Here is a 25,742-nt window from a genome sequence, read left to right on the forward strand (position 1 = left end):
TTTCTTACCACCCTTCTAAGAGTTGGTATTGTAATTTGGTCTTTGAGTGCTTGCCTGTCTGTCTTTCCGCGCACGTGCTTCGAAAACTAATAGACCGACGCACCTGAAAGTTACACAACATGGAAAGTCGGTCAAGCACAGCCCTCCATGAATTAGGTGCAGATTCTGTTTCACCGTGAAGTATATTTTCATAAGGGAAAGATAGAGCATGTTTATGGTTCTATGTTAATAACTTTATCAAATGTGATTGGATTTGTACCAGTTTTGATATAGAAATTAAGGTTGAATATTCATCACTCTACAGAAATGATCCGGATTGTTGGTTATTTCAGATAAGAGAAGCAGGGTTTTCTCTGTTTTCGAAGGTGAAATTTTAAGTTGTATAACCCTTAAAAAGACCAGCGGGGCTATAAAGGTATGTAGTTTATATGGTTGTTCTTGTTCATTAGGACTGTCGCTGGAACTAAACTGTTTCGTGTTTGCCGACATATAGTACCAAGTGTTTCCGTATTACCATCAGTTCGTTAATACCGAATGTTGTAAGCTGTACATATTAACACTAAATGTCTCGTGTACTGACACAGTTGTACAAGTTCTCTTGTTCTAAAACATTCATTGTTGTCAGATATATGTATTTCTGTGTATTAATACCGACCATAACACGTGTACTTTCACATCAGTTTCACGTGTCTTCATGTTATGACACATTTTGTGTGCCTCATTTATCATTGTTCGTAGAACTTTATTTTTACAGCTTCCGGATTTCTAATTCGATCTTTAATTAATAATGTGTTGTATTTGTTCATCATTTTGTTATTTCTAGATGAGTCTTTGTAATAACTGACAATGTATTCTGGTTTTATAATGTGTAAATTTCACGTGTCCAGTTTTTTGCTGTTTCCCTTTTAAGGAGATATATGAAAACTGATTAAGCCCGCCAGCTCTTAATTCTGTTTATATTTGTGCTGTTTAATAAACAGTTTTATTACACTTCCTTGTGAGTTCCTTTATTTCATACACCATTAATTTGATCTCGGTAGCATTCTGAAATTAATGTCTTGTATACAATTCATAATATACTACAACTGACCAGTGCTTAAACTTTTTAATGGTCGTTAGAAGGTTTTACTGAAGGTCCTATCTCGGCGATGAATAACTGTATAATATAGATTACTTCGATTAAAACCACTTTAACCCGCCCATTTAACAAACGAATCTTCACAAACACGAGTATCACCTATCCTTTTAACACCCAAACAACCTTCACGTATAAAGTAATGTTGTTTTTATGATCGAAAGGTCAGTAGTTCTCTGAAGATTTTTAAAAATATTTACATTATACTGATCTCCTATGACAAATGTAATGTTTTGTGATCTTAGACTTAATATTATATATACAGATTAGGCAGGAAAATGGAAATTATATTTAAAATGATTCTTATGTGTAAGTTCTATTGCGATATAATGGATTTAAGTCTCTGACAAACATTTAGTCCTATGAGCAGTTTTGTTTGTGCTGTAAACTTGTCTTTTTCCTGGTGTCAGGCGTGACTGTAAATCCAAGGGTTCCCTAATTCGCGTTCCACTTTCACAAGAACACTCCTCTTCTTGGAACTGTCACTGCGCTATAATAGTGAATGTCAAATCCAAATATTCGGTCAGACGAAAGTAGCCTAAAAGTTGGCAGTGGATACAGTTGACTAGCTGCATTCTCTATAGTCTTTCAGCTCAATACCAGGAACGAACATGCGCAGAAGCCATTATGTAACTTTACGTGAAAATTCTAAACAAATAAGGCTTTCTAGTGTTAGACAGTGGAGATTCCTAGTGGTTTTTACGGCAAGTCTCAAGCCACGGACAGCTCATTGTGTAGCTTTGTGTGGAGACAGAAAGAATTGGGTGAAAAGGAACACATCTGTCCACTTGTCCAACCTAACCAATAGGACAAAAGACAGACTACATACTTCATCAGAATTCTTGTTAAGTGGCATTATTTTAACTTGGAGCATTGGACGTTAATACGATGTAACTTACGCGCATGCCCAGTATCGTTTAAGAGATAGGCATGGATTTGAGATCGCACTCTTCCCTTCGTAAACTTCTCTATGTTCCGTTTCATTTCACATACCTATCTATATATACACAAGTTACTTAGGACTAATAATAATTAACTTAATTAAAGTAAGAACACAATCAGTTTTTCGTCCTATTATCAGCTTTTGTCACATGATCTTAGAAACTCTTTGTTTTCATGCCAATGTCCTACTTGTTCATAAAACTCGTTTGTCCAGTAGATAATGAAACCCGTGGCGTAACTGCATGTCTGTTAACAGATTCGAAACATTTTTTTAATGAACTAGTTAATAAGTTAAACTGACGTTTGGTAAAGCGCCCCCTCCCTAAAAAAAAAACGGATCTTAAATTACAATTATATTTGTGGTGATTTATTATTAGTCATGTCTATTTAGTAGCTGTAAATTCCATTCATCATGTCATGGTATTCATTTAAACAATGTTGAAGTGGAAATGAATCAGCTTTCACGCTGCTCTTAGTGTTTTTTTTACTGTGCTATTAAAAAGACACGACGTCCGAATTGAAACGATAAGTGTCCTTTTGGTGTCTATTGAATGACTGACAGACAACAAGGTGGTGCAAGTGATTAAAACAGGTGACCCCTTCACGTGGTTTTCATTTTATTTTATCCTTATTAACTTATTTATCCCTGGTTCTTCTAACGTATAGAGTTATTTAGGTAACAATTTTGCCAAAATAAGAGAGATTTATAAGTTTAACCTATGGCCCTAAAAGCTAATATCATTGGGCTGTAGTTTAGACTGTCGGTCTTGAATGGCAACATGCTAGTCTTAAGAAACATAACAAAGCTAATTACGAAGTAATTTCAATCAGTATTTCTAAAATCGCCGGTGTACCTAACACCTGTTGTTCCTCACCATATTTAGATCTTAGCGAATACCAGTCTTTCTTTTAAAATTCTGGAACTTAAACCTAAACAGAGTTTATATGCCATAAACGTAAATTCTAGTCTCATTTAAGCACAAAGCTACATAATGAGCTATCTCTGCTCTGTCAACCATGGGTATCGAAACCCAGTTTCTAGCAGTGCGAGTTCGCAGACATCCCGCTGTGCTACTAGGAGGGGGCACCAAAATAAATGAATATTTTCGGACTGAATTCCTTTACAAAGATATTTACATCACGCATGCTCATTACATTATTTCAACAGAAAGTAACGAAAGATATTTAAATGGTTTGTTTTGACGTGTTTTATTCTTTTTCCATTTTAGATCAAAGATCTTATCAACAGTCATGTAGGCACCGAAAACACCGTGAAAGAGCAGTTTTCTGAAGTAATTCAATCTCGCTAGAGAACCGAACCATGGATTCTCTCGAACTGTGACCAATATTTAAACCACCATTTTAACCAAAAGACGCTCTGAGGTACACCCAACTAGGCCATGAATCCAAATGGTCAATCACCAATGTGTCCAGGAGATCCAGGAGCAACTGTGATGGGTATGATGACTCATAATCATCATGGCGGAAATCCCATGATCCACATGCAGTCTCACTCGACGCAGCTTCCCACGTCAGCAAATACCGGTAGTGGGCGCTGTTGTGGCGGATGTGGTGGCAAAATAATGGACAGATTCCTCTTACATGCCATGGACAGGTACTGGCACACTGGATGTTTGAAGTGTTCTTGTTGCCAGGCAACCCTCGCTGACATCGGCAGCTCTTGTTACACAAAAGCAGGAATGATCCTCTGTAAAAACGACTACATCCGGTGAGAAAGTGTTCATTGTAGTTCTAGTTTTATAATAATTTTGATAATTGATACTTTATCTTGCGACACACACACACACACACACACACACACACACACACACACAAAAGTACTGTCCCTTTCGAAGAAATGATACAGGTTCCTATATCGTAATCGTTTGGGCGCGAGTCATCATCACCCACCGCCAACTAACTCTTGAGCTACTCTTTTAGCAATGAATAGTGGGATTGACCATCACGTTATAACCACTCCATGATTGATAGGGCCAGCGTGCTTTTGGTGGGACGTGGATTCTGTCCCTTGACCCCCCCAAGTTGCGGGTCAAGTGCCCTAACTGCCTAGTCATGTTGAGCGTTTCTGATTTTATACGCGTGTGCAAGCATACTTTGTGGAAATTCAAATCCGGAAAATAATCTGTGCAAAAAATTTGGACCTTTTCAAACAAATAACCACGAGTAATGTTTAACGCTTTCAATATCACCTGACAGGAGTGTTAATGATCTGGACTAGTGTTTCTTCCAGGCTGCGCAGCCGCACAACAACCAGTCAACCACTTCATTATGTCATCCGCGCACATTAGTGGGTAGTCTCAACACGATGATGGCCATAATAAGGCTGGCAGTTGATAGACTTAAGGCCCAAATAACCGACTTGTACCCATTACAAAGCAGTCTTAGTAGTCCAATAGGGTTGATGATCTAAAAGTACCCCGACCCTTAAAAAAAAAAAAAAAAGACAAAAACGTGCAGCCTACATCCGCATTACCTTGATATTGGTTCACATGAAAAACTTCATTCTGCACATGGATTGAAAAATTAGAGGGAGCTTTGGTCTGGATACGTTTAGAACCATTTCGAACGTCTTTCTAGTACATTTTTGTCTGTCTTTTCTCATTTCGATTCTGAGAAAAATAAGAGCCTCCGTGAAGGTTTCAATATGTGACTCAAAAACGGTGAGTTTTTATAACCCCAACATTTCACGCAGATACCCCCCAAAATTAAAGAAGTTTGGTGATCAATATTGTGTTCCATACCCGTTTTCATTATATGAATGTATTTCTTTTATAATAACTTGTTTACCTTCTTACCGGTTTCTCACATGCTATCTTTGATTTAACACAAATCGTATAACATTCGAATGTGTTAAATTAACAAACGTAATTGCTGGCGTCATCGTCTCTATAAATTCCACAAGATGAAAAAAACAAAAAAAACAGTTACGAAAACTGTCTGAAAACGTGTCTGAAAGAAATACGGGCCCCCAACTAGTACAGCGGCAAGTCTACGGATTTACAATACTAAAATCAGGGGTTCGATTCTCCTCGGTGGGCTCAGCAGACAGCCCGATGTGGCTTTGCTATAAGAACAGCACAAAGAAATACGGGCCCCCAACTAGTACAGCGGCAAGTCTACGGATTTACAATACTAAAATCAGGGGTTCGATTCTCCTCGGTGGGCTCAGCAGAAGGCCCGATGTGGCTTTGCTATAAGAAAAGCACAAAGAAATACGAGGAACAGTTACAATAATATTGTGATATTTTATTGTGATATTTTCACTTTTTGCCTTGTATTATAAACTACAATAAACCAGCCAAACGGAGCCGTGTTGAGCTTAAAATAACTTATCAAGTTTCGTTTGCGGACTTATATTTTAGTTTAGTCCAGCTTAAGGAAGACCCGGCATGGCTAGGTGGTTAAGGCATTAGACTCGTAATCCAAACATGCTCGCCCTTTCAGCCGTGGGAACGTTATAATGTGACGGTCAATCCCAATATTCGTTGGTAAAAGAGTAGCCCAAGAGTTGGCGGTGGGTGGTGAAGACTAGCTGTTTCGCCTCTAGCCTTACACTGCTAAATTAGGAAGGGCTATCTGCGATAGCCCTCGTGTAGCTTTGCGCGAAATTCAAAACAAATCAAACCAGCTTAAAGAACCACTTAATGGCATCAATCGTAAAATTATTTGTTGCTGGTTGTTTTGTTACCTTGTATACAACGTGAACAAAAATGTTGAAGGTTTTAAAATATATTTATGCTTTCAAAACTTGGATTAATCAACTAGAGAAGGACAAAACTTACTGTTATTATTTTTGGTTGTTTTTATAACTATACAAGTTCTTTCTGTTCTTCATTTTTTTAATCAGCTTTTGTAGAACAAATAATAATAATAGAACCTCGTTCACATCCAACTTAATTTGGGCCTTAAAAACGAGATAATTCCTGTGGGCTCGAGCAGCATCTGTTGAAAGCAAAAGAAACCATCACTTTTAAATTAAACGCCATCTATTTATCTTTTTTAATACTTTTTGAAAGGCTATATTGAAAATGTATTAAGCTGTAATTTTACAACCAAAGACGTAGACTTTTTTTCGGTTATTAAAAGAAAAAAAAATACGGTGCCCCATAATTTTCGACATTTCTTCCACGTGGCGACTCAGTATTCATCTCTCTTCGCTGAATATGCTCGCGCTTACTAAAAAACAAAGATTTTATTGGTTGGTTATGATCTCCCCTTCCCCAGCTACGCCAGGTTTTCTTGAGAAAATTTTCTTATTACAGCTGTTCTATTACCTAGGTTATCATTCGCATGGTGGACTGTAATAATGTCCATCATTTGTCTAAAGCAAGCCTTGTCATTCAGGTAACGTGATTTTTTTCTCCCTCGTTCGTTTAATCTGAAACGCACAACAAAAACTAGAGTCGTTTCAGTTGACGTCATAAAGATTTATCTTTCAGAATAATAATGGAAGGGGTCATGTACCATTTACAAGATTGGAAGAAGTCTCTAACCTCAAATATCGTAATTTTTCATATACAGGAGACTGAGGTATAAATTAAAAGACAATAACTATCTAAAGTAAGTGATAATATACAGGTTTTGTTTTTAGATCGAGAACTGGAAAAGACTGGATATGAGTAAAGAAAAGTTACTATATAGTGAGTGTTTAAAAAAACAACAGAATACATATTTGTCGTTTGCCGGAGGAGTAATTATTAATTAATTACGTTTCTTTAAACAGTTCTTTAGTTAATTGTGAGTTTGATCTTTTAATTTAATATATTTTTGTTGCGTTCTTATTTGTAATGAATAGTTGTTTGTTTGTCCTTTGAATTTCGTGCAAAGCTATTCAGGGATTATCTGCACGAGACATCCATAATTTAGTAGTGTGAGACTAGAGGGATGGCAGCTAGTCATCTTTACTTACCGCCGACTCTTGGACCACTCGTTACCAAATGATAGTTTTGTTAACCCTCTCATCATAACGCCTCCACAGCTGAAAGGACCATCATGTTTGGTGAAACAGGTTTCGAACCCGCGATCCTAAGATTGCGTGTCGAGCGCCCTCTAACCACCTGACCATGCCGGGCATGGAAATTTACAGACATTTATACAAGGCTACATGCGTTATAGAAGCTAGCTACTTTGTTCTGAACTAATGAAAACTTCCTGTTTGGTAGCGAGATTCGAACCAGCAACTTGCGATCAAGTGCCCTAACCACCAGACCAACTTGGGTACTTTCGTCGTTCACGATATTTTTAATACAATATGTATTCAAGATTTGTTACTGGTGCTAAAAGTATAAATTGTAACGTTAATAATCATGACTTGTAGCAGCTGCTACAAGTTGAACGTTTCTTGTACGATAAATAGCCTTGATTTGTAACTTTTGTTACAGGTGTCATTACGTATGGCGCAATATCTGTTTTTCATGTTTGCAGGTACCAATTTGTTTATCACCACATTTCATGCAACTTAATATCCATAATTCCTGCGGTTGTTACCAACTGTCAGGTGTAGTTTTTATTCGAGGCTTTGTTGCTGAATTGTAAGTAGATATAAAGGAAGTGGGATGGTGGATTGTTTGTCTTTAAAACTGGTAGTAAAATGGGCCGGATGTTAAGACTCGAATCGCAATCTTAAGGTCGACGGTTCGAATCTCGTTACCGATCATGCTTGCTATTTCGGACGTAGGGGCGTTATAATGTGACGGTCTATGATGTTTTGTTTTTTTGTAAAGAAGTAGTTAAATAATGGGTGTTGTTAGCTAGCCGCCCTCTTTTTAGTCTATCACGACTACACTAGGGATAGCTCGCGCAGATAGCCCTTGGTATTTTAAAACGAACCAGTAGAACCAAACGAAGTATTACAAAAGCGACTGATGGAAAGTCTGTGTTGTGGTATTCCATTTATTCAATAAGAATGGCAAAGTAACGTATTTAGTATTTTTGAAGTTCATTTCATACCTAACGTCACTTAGAGTTTGGGAGATAATTATCTCTGAATGGCGCTCATGATCTCAAGGATGACGTGTGGAAGTCAGTTATCAGGCGCTTCCAACCATTTCTATTAAACGTAATAGGCGACTGTAGTGAGTACCATTTCAAAATGCTCCGTAACTTACGTATCCGAACATGTATTCCCACCGAATGGAGCTGATTTAAAATGTCGTCGAGGCAGCTGACTGAATAAGACGTCACGAATCAGGTGATGTCACACAAGTTCCAGTGAACTGAGTCAAGCTCCATTGTTACTTGTAGCCTATTCACAGCCACCATTCTGAAAGCGTAACCTTTGAGCGTCGCTGTATTTTTCGACTTCAAATTGCAAGCGCTGATTTTTACCAACCAAAGATGCATTTTTGTTCTTTTAATCACAGAGGAACATTACGCACGTAAAAGCGTTCTGTTATTATTTTTGTGTTCACAGATGCATGCATACCTTTTGTAATTTAACTTATGAAGAAAGTTCTGTAAAATATGAAAAGTAGAAAAAAAGACGAAATACGAGGGCTATCTGCGCTCGCCATCCCTAATTTAGCAGTGCAGAGACAAGAGGGAAGGCAGCTGGTCATCTCCACCCACCGCCAGTTCTTGGGCTACTTTTTAGGTGATGACTAGCTGCCTTCCCTCTTGTCTTGCACTGCTAAATTAGGGATGGCTAGCGCAGATAGCCCCTGTGTAGCTTTGCACGAACTTATAGAAACAAACAATCTGTTTGTAAAGATTACCTAAAGCCCGTAAAGACAAAAAAATGTGTTTGTGCCATTACCGAGTTACTAATGTTTTTACTTTTTTATTAACATTCTAGTTTCTAAAAGTGTAATAAACTGAAAGATGCGTGATCAGTGTCTGGTAAGATAAGACGGCCCCCTCTTACTATATCTGATGTGAGAACTTGCACGTGTGGCTTGAAGCAACCAATAGAAAACCGTTTCCTATTTGTTCTAGTGCTGCTTCTGAAGTTACAGCCTTTCACCATAATTGGAACATTATGGTGAGCACGTGTATAAATCAATATTTCTGTATTAGGGTAATAAATATTAATCGCCACAATACTGGAGTGAAATGTCCACGTATAAAGTAGTTCTGTTTTTCTTCTGATAATCATATTCTACTGTAATTCAATAGAAGAAACATATCAGGTGAAGTTAGCTTTTATTACAAAAATGAAGTAAAGTACAGTCGTTCTTTTGTTGGTCTAGTGGAGGAACAGTAGAACATATCGATAAATAAACTTCACTCGGGCATTTTTATAAAAAATATGATCACGGTTTAATGATTTTGTGCACTCGCAATTCTTTATGACGTACTTTCCGTCATAAGAATTCACACGTGTGTCTATTGCACACTGTAATAACATGTATTGTTTTTTTTAAGTTGCTTTATTCTGTCTTGTATTTTCACAACGTACCTAAGTAAAACATCTTATTGCTATACTTTAAATAAAAACAATCAAGAAAGGCCACGTGTTGGCACGTGTATGAAAACTGAAACTGGTAACTGATGTCGGTTATTACTGGGATTTACAACGCTAAAATCAGAGGTTTCATTCTCCTCGATGGACAAGACAGATAACCCGATGTGGCTTTGCTACAAGATTGTTTTGAATTTCGCGCAAAGCTACTCGAGGGCTATCTGCGCTATACGTCCCTAATTTAGCAGTGTAAGACTGAAGGGAAGGGAGCTAGTCATCACCACCCACCGACAACTCTTGGGCTATTCTTTTACTAACGAATAATGGGATTGATCGTCACATTATAACGCCCCCACGACTGAAAGGGCGAGCACGTTTGGTGTGACTGGATACGAAACCTCGATCCTCGGATTACGAGTCGAGTACCTTGTTTGAGTGAAATTAAAATAATACACAGTTGCAGTTCCTCAGAATGCCTTTAGTATGCATGAATGTTTTTCAGGTTTCTGGGGTCTTTTCGTTTGGATCCATGGCGGTCTCTCTCTCTCTCTCTCTCACACACACACACACACACGCGCGCACGCACGCACGCTCTCTCTGTAGGACACAGGTTCGAATTGCGTCACCAAACATGCTTATCCTTTCAGCCATGTGAGCGTTATATTGTTATAATTACTTCAACATTTTGTTGGTAAAAGAGTAACTCAATAGCTGGTGGAGGGTGTTATTGACTAGCTTCCTTCTTTGTAGTCTGTCACTTTAAAATTAGGAACTACCAGCGCAGATAGCTCTCGAGTAGTTTTGTGCAAAATTTCACGAGCAAAAAATACTATCTAGTGTCTCCCGACCTGTACTGCTGGATTATACTGGAGTTTATCCTAGCTGGTGCCTCCCGACTTGTACCGTTGGACTATACAGAATAATAGCCTTGTTGAATTATTTTGAGTACTGCTTTCTGGGTGAATGTACGGCTTTAGCCACTGAACTTAGTGTTTTGGATCCTCACATTTTACAAAAGGCCTGTACTTTACCTATCACAGCTGAGATATGACTTGTTGCGGTTATTTTTCTAGGTGGTTCTAACACCCCTAGTTGATCCATACTTCTTTGTTTTTTTGTGCCGTCAAGTAAAGAGATATATCTACTTTCTAAATGCTTTGTGGATAACAATAAAACATTTGTTTCGCACGTGATTCAGAGGAAAGTTTGGGAACTTGTAAAAGGTCGACCCCCCATGGCGGATATAGAGCACTGTGCAAGAAATAAAGAAACAAATCTTCAGCGCGCACGTGTAATGAAAAAAATATATGTCACTTGCAGAATTATATGGTAGTTATGTGCACCATCCGGGGAAAAACAAATGCACGAGTTGTTGACTGATTTGATACAGAACGATTCTGGTTTACAGGGTTCCTCTCTAATAGCATATGACTCGCATAAAAATTTAATAAATTCCCATCAATGTTGGAATAAATCCCACTATTTACTGGAGGAGGGTCTCTTATCTATTTCACTACTACGTAGAAACTTGGTGATTTTTACCCCACGATTTTACAGTAATTACACTTAGTGTTGTAATAAGTAGAATGCAAGTCTACTCATTATAAAACGACACGTGAACTTCCACCAGTGGGTAAACAATTTTAAACACCAGTCGGTAAAATGTACGTTTAGATGTTCAGAAATTTATTAAAAGATCCGGTAAAACCTAATTAGGGCCAACATTCAAATATGATAACAGAAAGAACGTTAGTGTTTCAGCTAATTCTTTCACGAGTATTGTGAACACTTTACTCTGGGGCAACGTTTGTCGTAACTGATATGACCAGCATAACGTGTGAAGTGTGAAAAAAAGAAGCCAGACGAACATAAACGACGCCTACTGAATGTATATCTATTGAAATTAGTCTTAGAAACTATTGTCACGTGATCTACCATGTAAAATGCTGGCACCTTTTGAGTATAAACATTCAAAAATAACCTCATATCAACATACACCAATCACATTGCTCCTTCCAAAAATAACCTCACATCAACATACACCAATCACATTACTCCTTCCAAAAATAACCTCACATCAACATACACCAATCACATTACTCCTTCCAAAAATAACCTCACATCAACATGCACCAATCACATTGCTCCTTCCAAAAATAACCTCGCATCAATATACACCAATCACATTGCTCCTTTCAAAAATAACCTCGCATCACCATACACCAATCACGTTGTTCTTTCAAAAATAATTGCGCATCAACATACACCAATCACATTGCTCCTTTGAAAAATAGCCTCACATCAACATACAACAATCGCATTGCTCCTTTGAAAAATAACCTCACATCAACATACACCAATCACATTGCTCCTTTCAAAAATAACCTCGCATCAACATACACCAATCACATTGCTCCTTTGAAAAATAACTTCACATCAACATACACCAATCACATTGCTCCTTTGAAAAATAGCCTCACATCAACATACACCAATCACGTTGCTCCTTTGAAAAATAGCCTCACATCAACATACACCAATCGCATTGCTCCTTTGAAAAATAACCTCACATCAACATACACCAATCACATTCTCCTTTCAAAAATTGCAAATACATTTCTCAACGTCACACTTAGTTCAAGAATCATTTTACAGATTTTCGACGACAGAAATCCGAGACGTTTTAATAACAAAATCTCACTTTCCAGTCTAACACTGTTGAAGACAACTCGACTCATATTTGTTTCTTTTCCTGTTAAGTCAGATAAAGTAATAACAAACCACAAACTACCACCGTTTTCCACAACATATAAAACTGTTTTATATCTATAACTGGTATCAATCACAAACTACCACCGTTTTCCACAACATATGAAACTGTGTTATATCTGTAACTGGTATCAACCACAAACTACCACCGTTTACCACAACATATAAAACTCTTTTATATCTGTAACTGGTATCAATCACAAACTACCACCGTTTTCCACAACATATGAAACTGTGTTACATCTGTAACTGGTATCAATCACAAACTACCACCGTCTACCACAACATATAAAACTCTGTTATATCCAACTGGTATCAATCACAAACTACCACCGTTTTCCACAACATATGAAACTGTGTTACATCTGTAACTGGTATCAATCACAAACTACCACCGTTTTCCACAACATATGAAACTGTTATATCCAACTGGTATCAATCACAAACTACCACCGTTTACCACAACATATAAAACTGTGTTACATCTGTAACTGGTATCAATCACAAACTACCACCGTTTTCCACAACATATGAAACTCTGTTGTATCCAACTGGTATCAATCACAAACTACCACCGTTTACCACAACATATAAAACTGTTATTTCCAACTGGTATCAATCACAAACTACCACCGTTTACCACAACATATAAAACTGTGTTATATCCAACTGGTATCAATCTCAAACTACCACCGTTTTCCACAACATATGAAGCTGTGTTATATCCAACTGGTATCAATCTCAAACTACCACCGTTTTCCACAACATATGAAACTGTTTTATATCTATAACTGGTATCAATCACAAACTACCACCGTTTTCCACAACATATAAAACTGTGTTATATCTGTAACTGGTATCAACCACAAACTACCACCGTTTACCACAACATATAAAACTGTTTTATATCTGTAACTGGTATCAATCACAAACTACCACCGTTTACCACAACATATAAAACTGTGTTATATCCAACTGGTATCAATCACAAACTACCACCGTTTTCCACAACATATAAAACTGTGTTATATCTGTAACTGGTATCAATCACAAACTACCACCGTTTTCCACAACATATGAAACTGTTATATCCAACTGGTATCAATCACAAACTACCACCGTTTACCACAACATATAAAACTGTGTTACATCTGTAACTGGTATCAATCACAAACTACCACCGTTTTCCACAACATATGAAACTCTGTTATATCCAACTGGTATCAATCACAAACTTATATGTGTTATATCCAACTGTAACTGGTTATATATCAAACTCACATCCAACTGGTATCAATCACAAACTACCACCGTTTTCAACACTGTGTTATATCCAAACATACTGTGTTATATCCAACTGGTCACAAACTACCACCGTTTACCACAACATATAAAACTGTGTTATACAACATCAATCACATATACCACAAATATAAAACTGTTTATATCTGTAACTGGTATCAATCACAAACTACCACCGTCTACCACAACATATAAAACTGTTTTATATCTGTAACTGGTATCAATCACAAACTACCACCGTTTTCCACAACATATGAAACTGTGTTATATCTAACTGGTATCAATCACAAACTACCACCGTTTACAACATATAAAACCACAACATATAAAACTGAAACTGTGTTATATCCAACTGGTATCAATCACAAACTACCACCGTTTACCACAACATATAAAACTGTGTTATATCTGTAACTGGTATCAATCACAAACTACCACCGTTTACCACAACATATAAAACTGTGTTATATCCAACTGGTATCAATCACAAACTACCACCGTTTACCACAACATATAAAACTGTGTTATATCCAACTGGTATCAATCACAAACTACCACCGTTTACCACAACATATAAAACTGTGTTATATCCAACTGGTATCAATCACAAACTACCACCGTTTATCCAACACAAACATATAAAACTGTGTTATATCCAACTGGTATCAATCACAAACTACCACCGTTTACCACAACATATAAAACTGTGTTATATCCAACTGGTATCAGTCACAAACTACCACCGTTTACCACAACATATAAAACTGTGTTATATCTGTAACTGGTATCAATCACAAACTACCACCGTTTTCCACAACATATAAAACTGTGTTATATCCAACTGGTATCAATCACAAACTACCACCGTTTACCACAACATATAAAACTGTGTTATATCTGTAACTGGTATCAGTCACAAACTACCACCGTTTTCCACAACATATAAAACTGTGTTATATCTGTAACTGGTATCAGTCACAAACTACCACCGTTTACCACAACATATAAAACTGTGTTATATCTGTAACTGGTATCAATCACAAACTACCACCGTTTACCACAACATATAAAACTGTGTTATATCCAACTGGTATCAATCACAAACTACCACCGTTTTACCACAACATATAAAACTGTGTTATATCTGTAACTGGTATCAATCACAAACTACCACCGTTTACCACAACATATAAAACTGTTTACCACAACATATAAAACTGTTATATCCAACTGGTATCAGTCACAAACTACCACCGTTTACCACAACATATAAAACTGTGTTATATCTGTAACTGGTATCAGTCACAAACTACCACCGTTTTCCACAACATATAAAACTGTGTTATATCTGTAACTGGTATCAGTCACAAACTACCACCGTTTACCACAACATATAAAGTTGTTATATCTGTAACTGGTATCAATCACAAACTACCACCGTTTACCACAACATATAAAGCTGTTATATCTGTAACTGGTATCAATCACAAACTACCACCGTTTACCACAACATATAAAACTGTGTTATATCTAACTGGTATCAATCACAAACTACCACCGTTTACCACAACGTATAAAACTGTGTTATATCTGTAACTGGTATCAATCACAAACTACCACCGTTTACCACAACATATAAAACTGTGTTATATCTAACTGGTATCAATCACAAACTACCACCGTTTACCACAACATATAAAACTGTGTTATATCTGTAACTGGTATCAATCACAAACTACCACCGTTTACCACAACATATAAAACTGTGTTATATCTAACTGGTATCAATCACAAACTACCACCGTTTACCACAACATATAAAACTGTGTTATATCTGTAACTGGTATCAATCACAAACTACCACCGTTTACCACAACATATAAAACTGTGTTATATCTAACTGGTATCAATCACAAACTACCACCGTTTACCACAACGTATAAAACTGTGTTATATCTGTAACTGGTATCAATCACAAACTACCACCGTTTACCACAACATATAAAACTGTGTTATATCTGTAACTGCTTCAGTCACAAACTACCACCGTTTACCACAACATATAAAACTGTGTTATATCTGTAACTGGTATCAATCACAAGCTACCTATATTTTGTAACCGTCCTGTAATAAGTAATTTAGATTACTATAGGGCTATTATTTATTCTCTGAAGGGTTGTTACAGTGCGATATTTTTATACAACGAAAAGTGACGTCATTATTATTTTATTTCTTGTCCAATCCAGTGTCGCTTGTTTAGTTTTTATTCACAAATATATACCAGGCGTTTCTAATATGTTTTCCAGGCGATTATTGTGGATTCAATATTGTCGACGTTGTTATGAACTGTAGTATAACAAATGAGCTATGTTGGAAAGTCGACATTCCCGTATGATGTACGGTGTGCAAGCCAATACCTTTTTGACAAGACGTGAGTTCAATATTGCCTCGTACGAGCTGATACACGTGCCAGGCGTGTTCTGCCTCTGTATGAATGACTGTGTGTGCGCACTTCTCCCCTCGAAAGCAATAACTTGGTATAGAGATACGTGGGCATGTATTAGGCTCTATTTAGTTATTTATTACTTCTTTGGACAAATGTAGACTTTGATAAGATAGTTGAGGAGGTTTCATTATGTTAGCGCTGGCTTTGAATGAAATGTGAAACTTTCATACTGAGTGGAAGTGTGAAACTTTGAAGAACAAGAAATATAATTATAAACACACATAACGACAGAGAAAAAAACTCTTGGTATTAAGATATAGTAAGGTACCTCATTTGTTAGCCCATTTAATATTAAATAAGGTGTTAGTGAGCCCTAAAGAATCAGAATTGTTTATATTTTAATTTGAGATTTTGAAATTGTAGTCGCACACAACACTCTTTTGTTTGTTTGTTTTTTGACATCGCTTTCGTAGGCTCTGCATGGCCAGCTGGTCAAGGGTCACTGGTTCGAATCCCAGTTATACCAAACATGCTTGTCCTTTCTGCCGTACGAGCATTATAATGTCACGAATCAGTCTCACTATTCGTTGATAAAAGAGTAGCCCAATAATTGGCGGTGGGTGGTGATGACTAGCTGCCTTTCCTCTATTCTTACACTGCTAAGTTAGGGACGGCTAGCACAGATAGTTCTCGTGTAACTTTGCGCGAAATTCAAGAACAAATAAGCAAACACCGTTTTCTGACGACACTAAAATTTGGGATTCTGTCTCCAAATTTACACAGCCCGTGTGGTCGTTTTTCGTAATTTTATTTTCAAACAAATAATTGAATAACAGAAAAATGCCTGTTGTTTGATTATTGTGGAATTCTCAGAAGTTTCAAAGATTTTTAGTTATCCGATGACGTCACTGAACTGCACTGCTCAGCATTTTTACTTTGAGAGACTGTTCTTGTTTAGTTTGTTTTTTTATTTTGTTTTAAAAGGTAACTCTTGTCGAATTAAAAGAAACAAATGTTTACCATTGGCAGGCAGATGGTTTATGGGGTTATCTGTGGTATGTTCACAATAGGAAATCTAACTCTGGATTTGAGCGTCTTAAGTCGGTAAACTTACCATTGATCCACCAGGGGACAATGCCATATCGTATTTTCATTATTTTTAAACTGAATTTTTATCAAACAATATATACATATTGTAAGATTCTTTTTTAAAATATTTCTATTTGTTTGGTTTAGAGCAAAACCACGTCGGACTGTGGTCATCTGAAGGAATCGAGTGTCCGATTTTAACGTTGCGAGTCCGTAGACTTGCCTCTGTCCCACTGAACAACAATTCTACCATTTAGATATATTTACACTATTGAAAGAATCCAACCTGTCTTCAGCGCAGAAATAATAACTTCTGAAATGGAGACAAAATTTATATTCGAGAAAGCGTAAGCCAATAAAAGGAATTTCGTAAACACGTGCATGTTGGATAGCATCCCTATTGGTTAGGTCACTGTTTCAGCACCTGGTTAAGGTTGGTGCAGCATTAGAAACAGTACAACGTGTATTATACTTAGTAAAATATTAAAAGGCACTCGTTACATGTTTAAATCCATTCTTGCTCTTAACCTCTCACAAGTGTTTGTATCGTAAACGAATAACACGACTATTCTAAAATGTAAAATGAATCATTATTTTAAGTGGCCTTTGGTGGCCCAGCAAGGCCAGGTGGTTAGGCTGCTTGACTTAATCTGTAGGTCGCTGGTTCGAATGTCCGTCACACCAAACATTTTCGTCCTTTCAGCCGTGGGGGCATTATAATATGTGGTCAATCTCACTATTTGTTGGTAAAAGAGTAGCTCAATAGTTGACGGTGGGTGGTGATGACTAGCCATCTTCCCTCTAGTCTTACGCTGCTAAATTATGGACGGCTAGCGCAGATAGCCCTCGTATAGCTTTGCGCGAAATTCAAAACTCAAACAAACAATGGTGTATGCAACAACATGAATTTCATTATATTATGATGTAATCATAACAGAGCTAACCGTCTTTATAACATGATTATCTTATTTCGTAACATAAGGCAACTTCTTAACCGTGTCGTTTGTTAGATTCGTGCATGACGATACAAGACAAACAACAGAAACGAATCTTACCAGTTTTATGTGTTTTTCTTAACCCTCATTAGGCAATTCTTTTCTTAGAAATTAAAAATTACTCCTTAAATTACCATTGATGATACACTATCCTAATTAGTGCCACAAAATAAATAAAGTTCGTTAAAAATAGCTTGTTTTTGAGAACAGTTTGTGCAAGCTGTACACCATGTTTATCAATGGGGAAGCATCTGTTGCGTTTTATATTGTCTTAACTGTCACATGCAACTTTAAAACACTGTCAGGAGATGTGAGCACATGTGTGAACGGTATCTTCATTATATTTAACTCAACGTTATTGGTGATATTGAGTATAAGTTTTTTTCTCGGTAACTCAAAAACTTTAAATCTTTACACAGTGACTCCAGAAGGATCTGATCTTTCACAGTGACTCCAGAAGGATCTGATCTTTCCAAAAGGAACTGATATTTCGCAGTGGTTTCAAAATAGTTAGAGACTCCACTAAATCTGCCACAGTAATTCCAGGAGAAACTCCATTTATCAAAATCATTCAGAAATAATAAAATCTTTCACACGACTCAAAAATAATGTCGCAGATATTTCAAAATAATCTGGTTTTTCATAATGCTGTAAAATAATCTACTCTTTCAAAGTGCCTTTAAGAGAGCCTGATCTTTTATAGTGCCGATAAAATAACCTGGTTTTTCACAGTGCCTTTACTGATCGTTTATAGTGCTTAAAATAAAAGTGCCTTTAAGAGAGCCTGATCGTTTATAGTGCCGATAAAATAACCTGGTTTTTCACAGTGCCTTTAAGAGAGTCTGATCGTTTATAGTGCTGATAAAATAACCTGGTTTTTCACAGTGCCTTTAAGAGAGCCTGATCTTTTATAGTGCCGATAAAATAACCTGGTTTTTCACAGTGCCTTTTAGAGAGTCTAATCGTTTATAGTGCCGATAAAATAACCTGGTTTTTCACAGTGCTTTCAAGAGAGCCTGATCTTTTATAGTGCCGATAAAATAACCTGGTTTTTCACAGTGCCTTCAAGAGAGCCTGCTTCTAAAAGAATCAAATATTTTAATGTCTTTCTTTTTTCTCAATAGCTCCAAGAAATTTAATCTTAAACGGCGGTTCCTAAAGATTAAATAACCTACGATTTTCTGTATGGGTAAACAATATCTTCATTGTAATATAACTTTTCATATCGATTCCAAAGAATATAATCATTAGTGATGCTACGTAGAATGAATATCTTACTATTTACTTAAAGAATCTAATCTCAAAATGTATTCAAAGATTACCAATATTCTTGACTTCTACAATTAATATATTTTTTTCTGTATCAAAGTATCGCAGTCGTATAGAACTTCATAGGATTTGAGTTAGCTTTTTAGTAGAGCTAAGGATTCTAGAGCTGGTAAACCAGGTTCGAATCCATACATTTACTGTAAAGTATTCCCTGCATTTTAAACTGTAGGTGCGTTATAAGAATGACAGGCAATCCCGTAACACGGATGATGAGTGATAGGGTGCTTCTGACTGTCTGATTTCTCTCTCTGATTAGTAGTTTGAAATGAGGGACAGCAACAGAAAGCCCTAATAAATCTTCCATAAAGACAAAATACCAGAAGTTTGTTGTTTCTTTGATTTTTTTTGCATATTTTCTTCACCGTATATATTACAAGCATTAGTAAAAAATATACATGTCGTTAAATAAAAAAGCTATATAGAACTAGCAATTAAACCACAAAACAAGATAGGGTTGGAACTAAATACATCACGTGACTGGCTACTGATGGCATAGCAGACTAAACTGTCTCTACTTCACGTGGAACATAAAATTTCCGTGCTACTGGCTTTCCTCACTTTCTCTGTCGAAAGCTTTGGCGTTCGTATAGAATCTCAGCTTTCGCCATATATCTATATTATTATGTCTTCCTTTTATTTAACTTTAGAATACTACTGTGTTATAAAATAGTCATAACCCTAACTATTTAAGATTGGGAGTTCTGCTTCTATTTGTTTTGCCGATGAGGAAGTCAGTAATGTTTATAGAACTCCTGTTTTCATGTTTAATTTTTGGCCTAATGGTAAGTTATCAACATTTTATAGTAATACTTTGCGAACCGTGATGTCTGCCCGAGCGTTTGTCTGTCTCTCGTTTGAAAAGCTGTGCACGCAGACAACGCTTAACATTCACTTGTGAAGTGCCGACAGAACAGGAATGAATAATGTTGATGTCAAATTACATTTCACAAGCAGGATATTCTACACTAACTTGTAAGGAGTTAATCACATTTCACAATGTGACGTAACTTGAACAATAAAAATGTAGATTCACGGTCTGTTATTGTTGAGTGTCTTTTCGCATGACTGAAATTCTCAACAATTACTTTTCGTGGTGGGCGACATAAATATCTCAGTGTTGGCTCTGAGTGGAACTAAGAATGTAACACAGTTAACCTTTTTAAAGTCCGTGAAATAATTTAAATTGATAGATTGACTTAAACTTATTCATCGCTGGGGACGGGTACTTTTGCTTGTACTTGTATATTGAGTTCCAGAATTAAGCCTTGCAATCTATTAGAATAAATACAAAATAAATGTAAGAGAAATGAGCTAACTGAAATGTTATAAACACACGTGCCCGGTACAAAACAGGGGCAGGGAAAGTTTTGTTTGTTTGTGGGGGGTGGTGTGACAAAACTCTTCAGAGTCGACTTGGGGGATTATTTGACCAAACATCATGAAGTATTATAATATGTTATGGGGTTGGTTTAACGATGTTTAGTGGTGCGTTGCTTTGATATATATTATGTATCTTTCACTTACTTGTAACAGTCTGGTCGTTTCTATAGAAGTATGCAACTTATGAATAAGACAGAAACGAGAAACACCAACTAATAATCTTCCTTTTTAAATATAACCAGTCGAAAACTCATATCCGGCCCCAAGAGCTATCCCAGGCTCGCCTACCAGTGGCACAGCGATATGTCTGTGGAGTCACACGGCTAAAAATCGGGTTTCGATACCCGTAGTGGGCAGAGCACAGATAACCCATTTGTGGTTAATTCCAACCAAGCCACACGGATTTATACAGCATAATCCGTAACGTAGCGGATTTTGAACCACAGCGTATGTCAACATTAGATTCCATTTGATCTTGCTCAGCAATTCGGGTGGTTCCGGACCTTTGCCAGTAAAGATTAGATGAAATGAACGACTTAAGCTATTCTGCATTACCTGATAAATTATAGTTGCACAACTTTTAGTTCCTATGGAAACAATAAGTCGTATGCTCACGGGTCAAGTAAACTTTACAAGATGTATATTGAATAAAGACTGTTTTATGTTATCACTGCGTCCAGGCTTCCTCTTCGTCCACAACTCAGTCAAAATAAGAAAAGCAAGTTCACACCATGAAACATTTCCTGATAGAACCTCCTACTGTTATTGTTCCTCCTGAGAAATCTGCAGCTATGCAGTACTCGATAAATTCCTCCAAGGGCTCAGTTAAAAACCGGGTTTCGATACCCGTGGTGGGCACAGCATGGACGATCTTTCATGTAGCTTTGTGCTGCGTAATAAACAAACTTTTATTGTTTTTATTAACATTTATATAGAATGTGTACAGTAGTGTACTATATAGATAGAGTAGTGCCCACCAGTCAATATTCACGCTTTGAAACTGACCTGTTATTATCTTGTGGTCATTCTCAATACATTGTTCATCACAATAAATCTTTAATTTGGAATACTACATAAATCTTTAATTTGGAATACTACATAAATCTTTAATTTGGAATACAACATAAATCTTTAATTTGGAATACTACATAAATCTTTAATTTGGAATGCTACTATTTAATTCGTTGACTTCAACCCTGACCTCCATTTAATATTCTCCGTGTTCAACCCTGACCTCTGATAATTGGAGAGAACGTGCGTATAAATGTTTGTGTTTGTGTGTGTATAATATATGCACGATTTACGTGTTTGACGAGTGGTCTATACAGTAATTAAACAAAAATGTATATAATTATTTCTTTGTCTCTGTCTTTCTCTTATCTGTCTCTCCACACCTACCCTTGCAATGTGATCGTGTATTCCAGTAGGTGTTGCTTTCGCGAGTATTTTTTTACGTGTCTGACTGTCTATCTGTGTGTGATTGTCCGCTTACACGCGTGTCTGTCTTAATTCGTGAATATATATTTTTGTATATAAACGTACCACGTGATTCATATGGCACTCTGATTACATAGTGAAACCTGTGCAGTTTGAATGACAGTACTGTAATTATATTGACTCTACCAGTATCATTATAAAGTCGTTGGTAGAGGTAGCGACACTTTAATGTGAATTCCTGGAAGAAAAAAAAACAACAAAAACCTAATTGCATTTCTCGTGTTAGTCAGATAGGTCTCTGAAGCCTCCTGTATAATTGAGATTTTCGAGTGAAATTGAAAATTGATTGAACTATTTCTTTGTGTTTAAGTCCACAGCTAAACAATGAGCTATCTGGGATATGCCCACCACTGGTATCGAACCATGAGTTTAGCTCTTGCAAAAATCTCCAGAAATGTCTGTTGGATGAGTGTAGCTTAAGTTTTCTAGGAAATCACACACACTCACACAAAGCCTTTGGTTTATAAAAGTTTTCCGAATTTTTCATATTCATATTGTTTAAACATTTCGTGTGAGAATTTTTCATATTATGTTTACGTTAGAACCAAACACGACTTCTCAAGACGTCACACCGCAACTAATCACTTATGCTAGTATTATTTGGAATGGCGGCTGTTTGTTGTTGTTGTTGTTGTTTTTTAGGACATTTGTAACGGGGTTCATGAAATGTTTAGCAAGAAGTGTGCGTGTGTGTCTCGTGATGACAGCTCGGTTGTAGTGTTTGTTAATATTTTGATAATCGCCAGTTTTATGTATGTTCGGTTCAAAACTACTGCTGGTTTTAACTCAATTGTTGCCATCAACGTTTATTAAATTTCTGTTTAGTCGGTTCTACAGGAGCGGCATCTATCGGAACTTAAATCGTTCAACCATAATTTTTCATGCATGAATGATCACATCAGATATAACTTAATAACAAAAAAATCATTTTTTGTTTGTTCATACCTTTTAGTTTCAATTAATCTATTACTTTTGTCTGTATTTTAATTTTGTTTTCAATTTTGTGAAGAACATAAAAGATGTTTCTAGTTCCATTTCAGGAGATAAAATCGGGAGACATAATCTTGGATAAACAGTGAACATAAAACGAGCAATTGGCTAAAAACGTTTAATTTTTTTTGTAAACTTCGAATATCTGAGCCAATGAGCTTGGAAGAAATTTCGTCTGCGGAGCTACTACAACAGAATAGTCAGTACGAGTACATAAAGACGTTTTGGAAACTAAATGCCACCTGTATATTAGTGATAATTCTGTAGCCACGTGCTTTCAAGGCAAGTGTGTAATACGTGGGAGTGTAACATCTGTTGTTTATGGGAACCCTGTAGTAGTTTCTTTTGAGTCCAGTTAAAGAACGAATTGCAATTATTTCTTCTTAGATAAACATTAAACATTTATTTTGTTTAGGTTGTTTTGTTTTGTTTTGTTTTCGGATGAGACGGTAATAAAGGGCATGAATAAGACCAAAACTGAAAATACTACGTCATAACTGCATAGGCACAATTTTGGTGTGCATCACCATGGGACATTTGAAACATACAGACAAGATTAAAATCGGAACAACGTACATTGTGAGAAGACTAAATGTGTCGGAAAGTAACGTCTGTCTTTGTTTACAAAGAAACTCGTTAGATGTCTGTGGTTAACGGATATGAACTTTTTTCATTTCTTTTTTTTACGAGTTCGTTAATAACACACAACGCTGTTGTTGCACTGCTCGTATTGGCTTAATGTACTTAGCGATTCAAAAGTCGCTTTATATGTCAACGCACGTTGTTGAACTTAATTAAAGTAGTTACAGACAACACTCAGGACATAACACAACTAATAAACAATGGTATCACAATGTGGTATCAAAGATACACCGTCAGTGGTAGTAACACAGTGTTGCCAATGCCAAAGGTTTGAACATGTAGCAGCAGCGTGCCAAGCAACTGCGCATTATGTGGGCTGTGGAGAAAATCACCACATATCGCAATGTACTAAACAAAACCCAAACCTAAATGCTGTAATTGTGGGGAAGAACACACGGCAAACTATAAAGGTTGCCAGAAATACAAATCAATTAAGATACACTTATACAAACTTAAAAATCCAAACATGAACAAACCACAAACAATCTAAACCAACTACGACTCAAACACCAGAAAACACAAACACACAAAGAAATTCATATGCTGCAGTAGTCAAGAAAACATAAATCATGCAGGAAAAATAATCAACAAGTCATGAAGATTCACCTAAAACAACTGAAGACCCACACAAAACCACACCTATGAATATTGAAAACACACTAACCAATGCCATTACTTCTACCTGCTCTGAAATATTGACAGAATACACAAATCCAAACAATGAAAATAACCTAACAGATATAATCATTAAAATAATTATGAAAAACATACAGAAATACCCACCATAAATGTTAACATACATCATGAACTCTGTTAAACATGGATATGTTCACAGCACTACACATCAATATCCAGGGTGCTGTTGCTTCCAAGAAACATGATATTGAAGATATAACCAACTCCATAAAACTAGATGTCTTTGTAATTAGTGAAACAGCCCTCTATACCTACCATAGATTCAAAATAAAAGGATACACCATCATCATACAAGATAGGAAGGATAAGAGAGATCCAAACAGAGGAATATTACTATTGTATAGAACTGAACTTGTAGTTCAGGAACTAACAATGCCTTCCTCCAATGAATCAGTAATAATAAATATAAGAACTCAATACTGAAGTAACAGTGGTGGGCACTTATTGCTCGCCAAGCAAAGTATTAGATGCTAATCTATTACATTCCATATATAACCACAATCCCAATATAGTTATTACAGGATATTTAAATAGTAAACATAAAGTATTCAACTGTAGATGTACAAACCCAAATGGCAAAATACTTCATAAATTTCTAGCTGAAACTAATATGATATTATTAAATGATGCAACACCGACACATATCCAGTGAAATACTGGACTTATGCCTGTGTTCGTATAATATGAGTCATAAATTCATAAACTTCTCTATCGGTCACGATACAGATAGTACCCATCTTCCAGTCTTCAATCTCACCCCCACAAAATTAAAGTAAAAGATAAAATAAATTATAAAAAAGCTAATTGGTCACTATTTCAATCAGCCATAGACCAAACTTTACCAACTGAAGTACTAAACTTTGCCACGAACGCATCAGATATAGATGTATATAGTCATATCATCTCTGAGTGCCTAAAACATGCAGCCAACAGCTCAATACCGAAACAAAAACACTTCACAACAATATACATATGGCAACCGCATCAAGAAATAATACACTTAATAAAAGACAGAAGAAAACTACGCAGACAGTATATACAACATCGCAACCCCACGCTAAAAACACAAACACTATAAGAAATAAAATAAGACATCAAATCCGACAACAA

General features: G+C 36.4%; 1 protein-coding gene across 1 annotated transcript in view; it reads left to right on the forward strand.

Moving 5' to 3' along the window:
* Positions 1–280: 280 nt before the first annotated feature.
* The window catches only part of LOC143247619 (LIM domain transcription factor LMO4.2-like), a 48,986-nt gene continuing 23,524 nt past the window's right edge, over positions 281–25,742 (forward strand). The window contains exons 1-2 of the mRNA XM_076495956.1: positions 281–415; positions 3,307–3,806. Of these exons, the coding sequence (XP_076352071.1) occupies positions 3,478–3,806 (329 nt within the window). The 5' untranslated portion in view covers positions 281–415; positions 3,307–3,477. The remainder of the gene's footprint in view (positions 416–3,306; positions 3,807–25,742) is intronic.

Source organism: Tachypleus tridentatus, chromosome 3 (assembly GCF_004210375.1).
Source record: "Tachypleus tridentatus isolate NWPU-2018 chromosome 3, ASM421037v1, whole genome shotgun sequence".
In the NCBI taxonomy this organism is placed as follows: domain Eukaryota; kingdom Metazoa; phylum Arthropoda; class Merostomata; order Xiphosura; family Limulidae; genus Tachypleus; species Tachypleus tridentatus.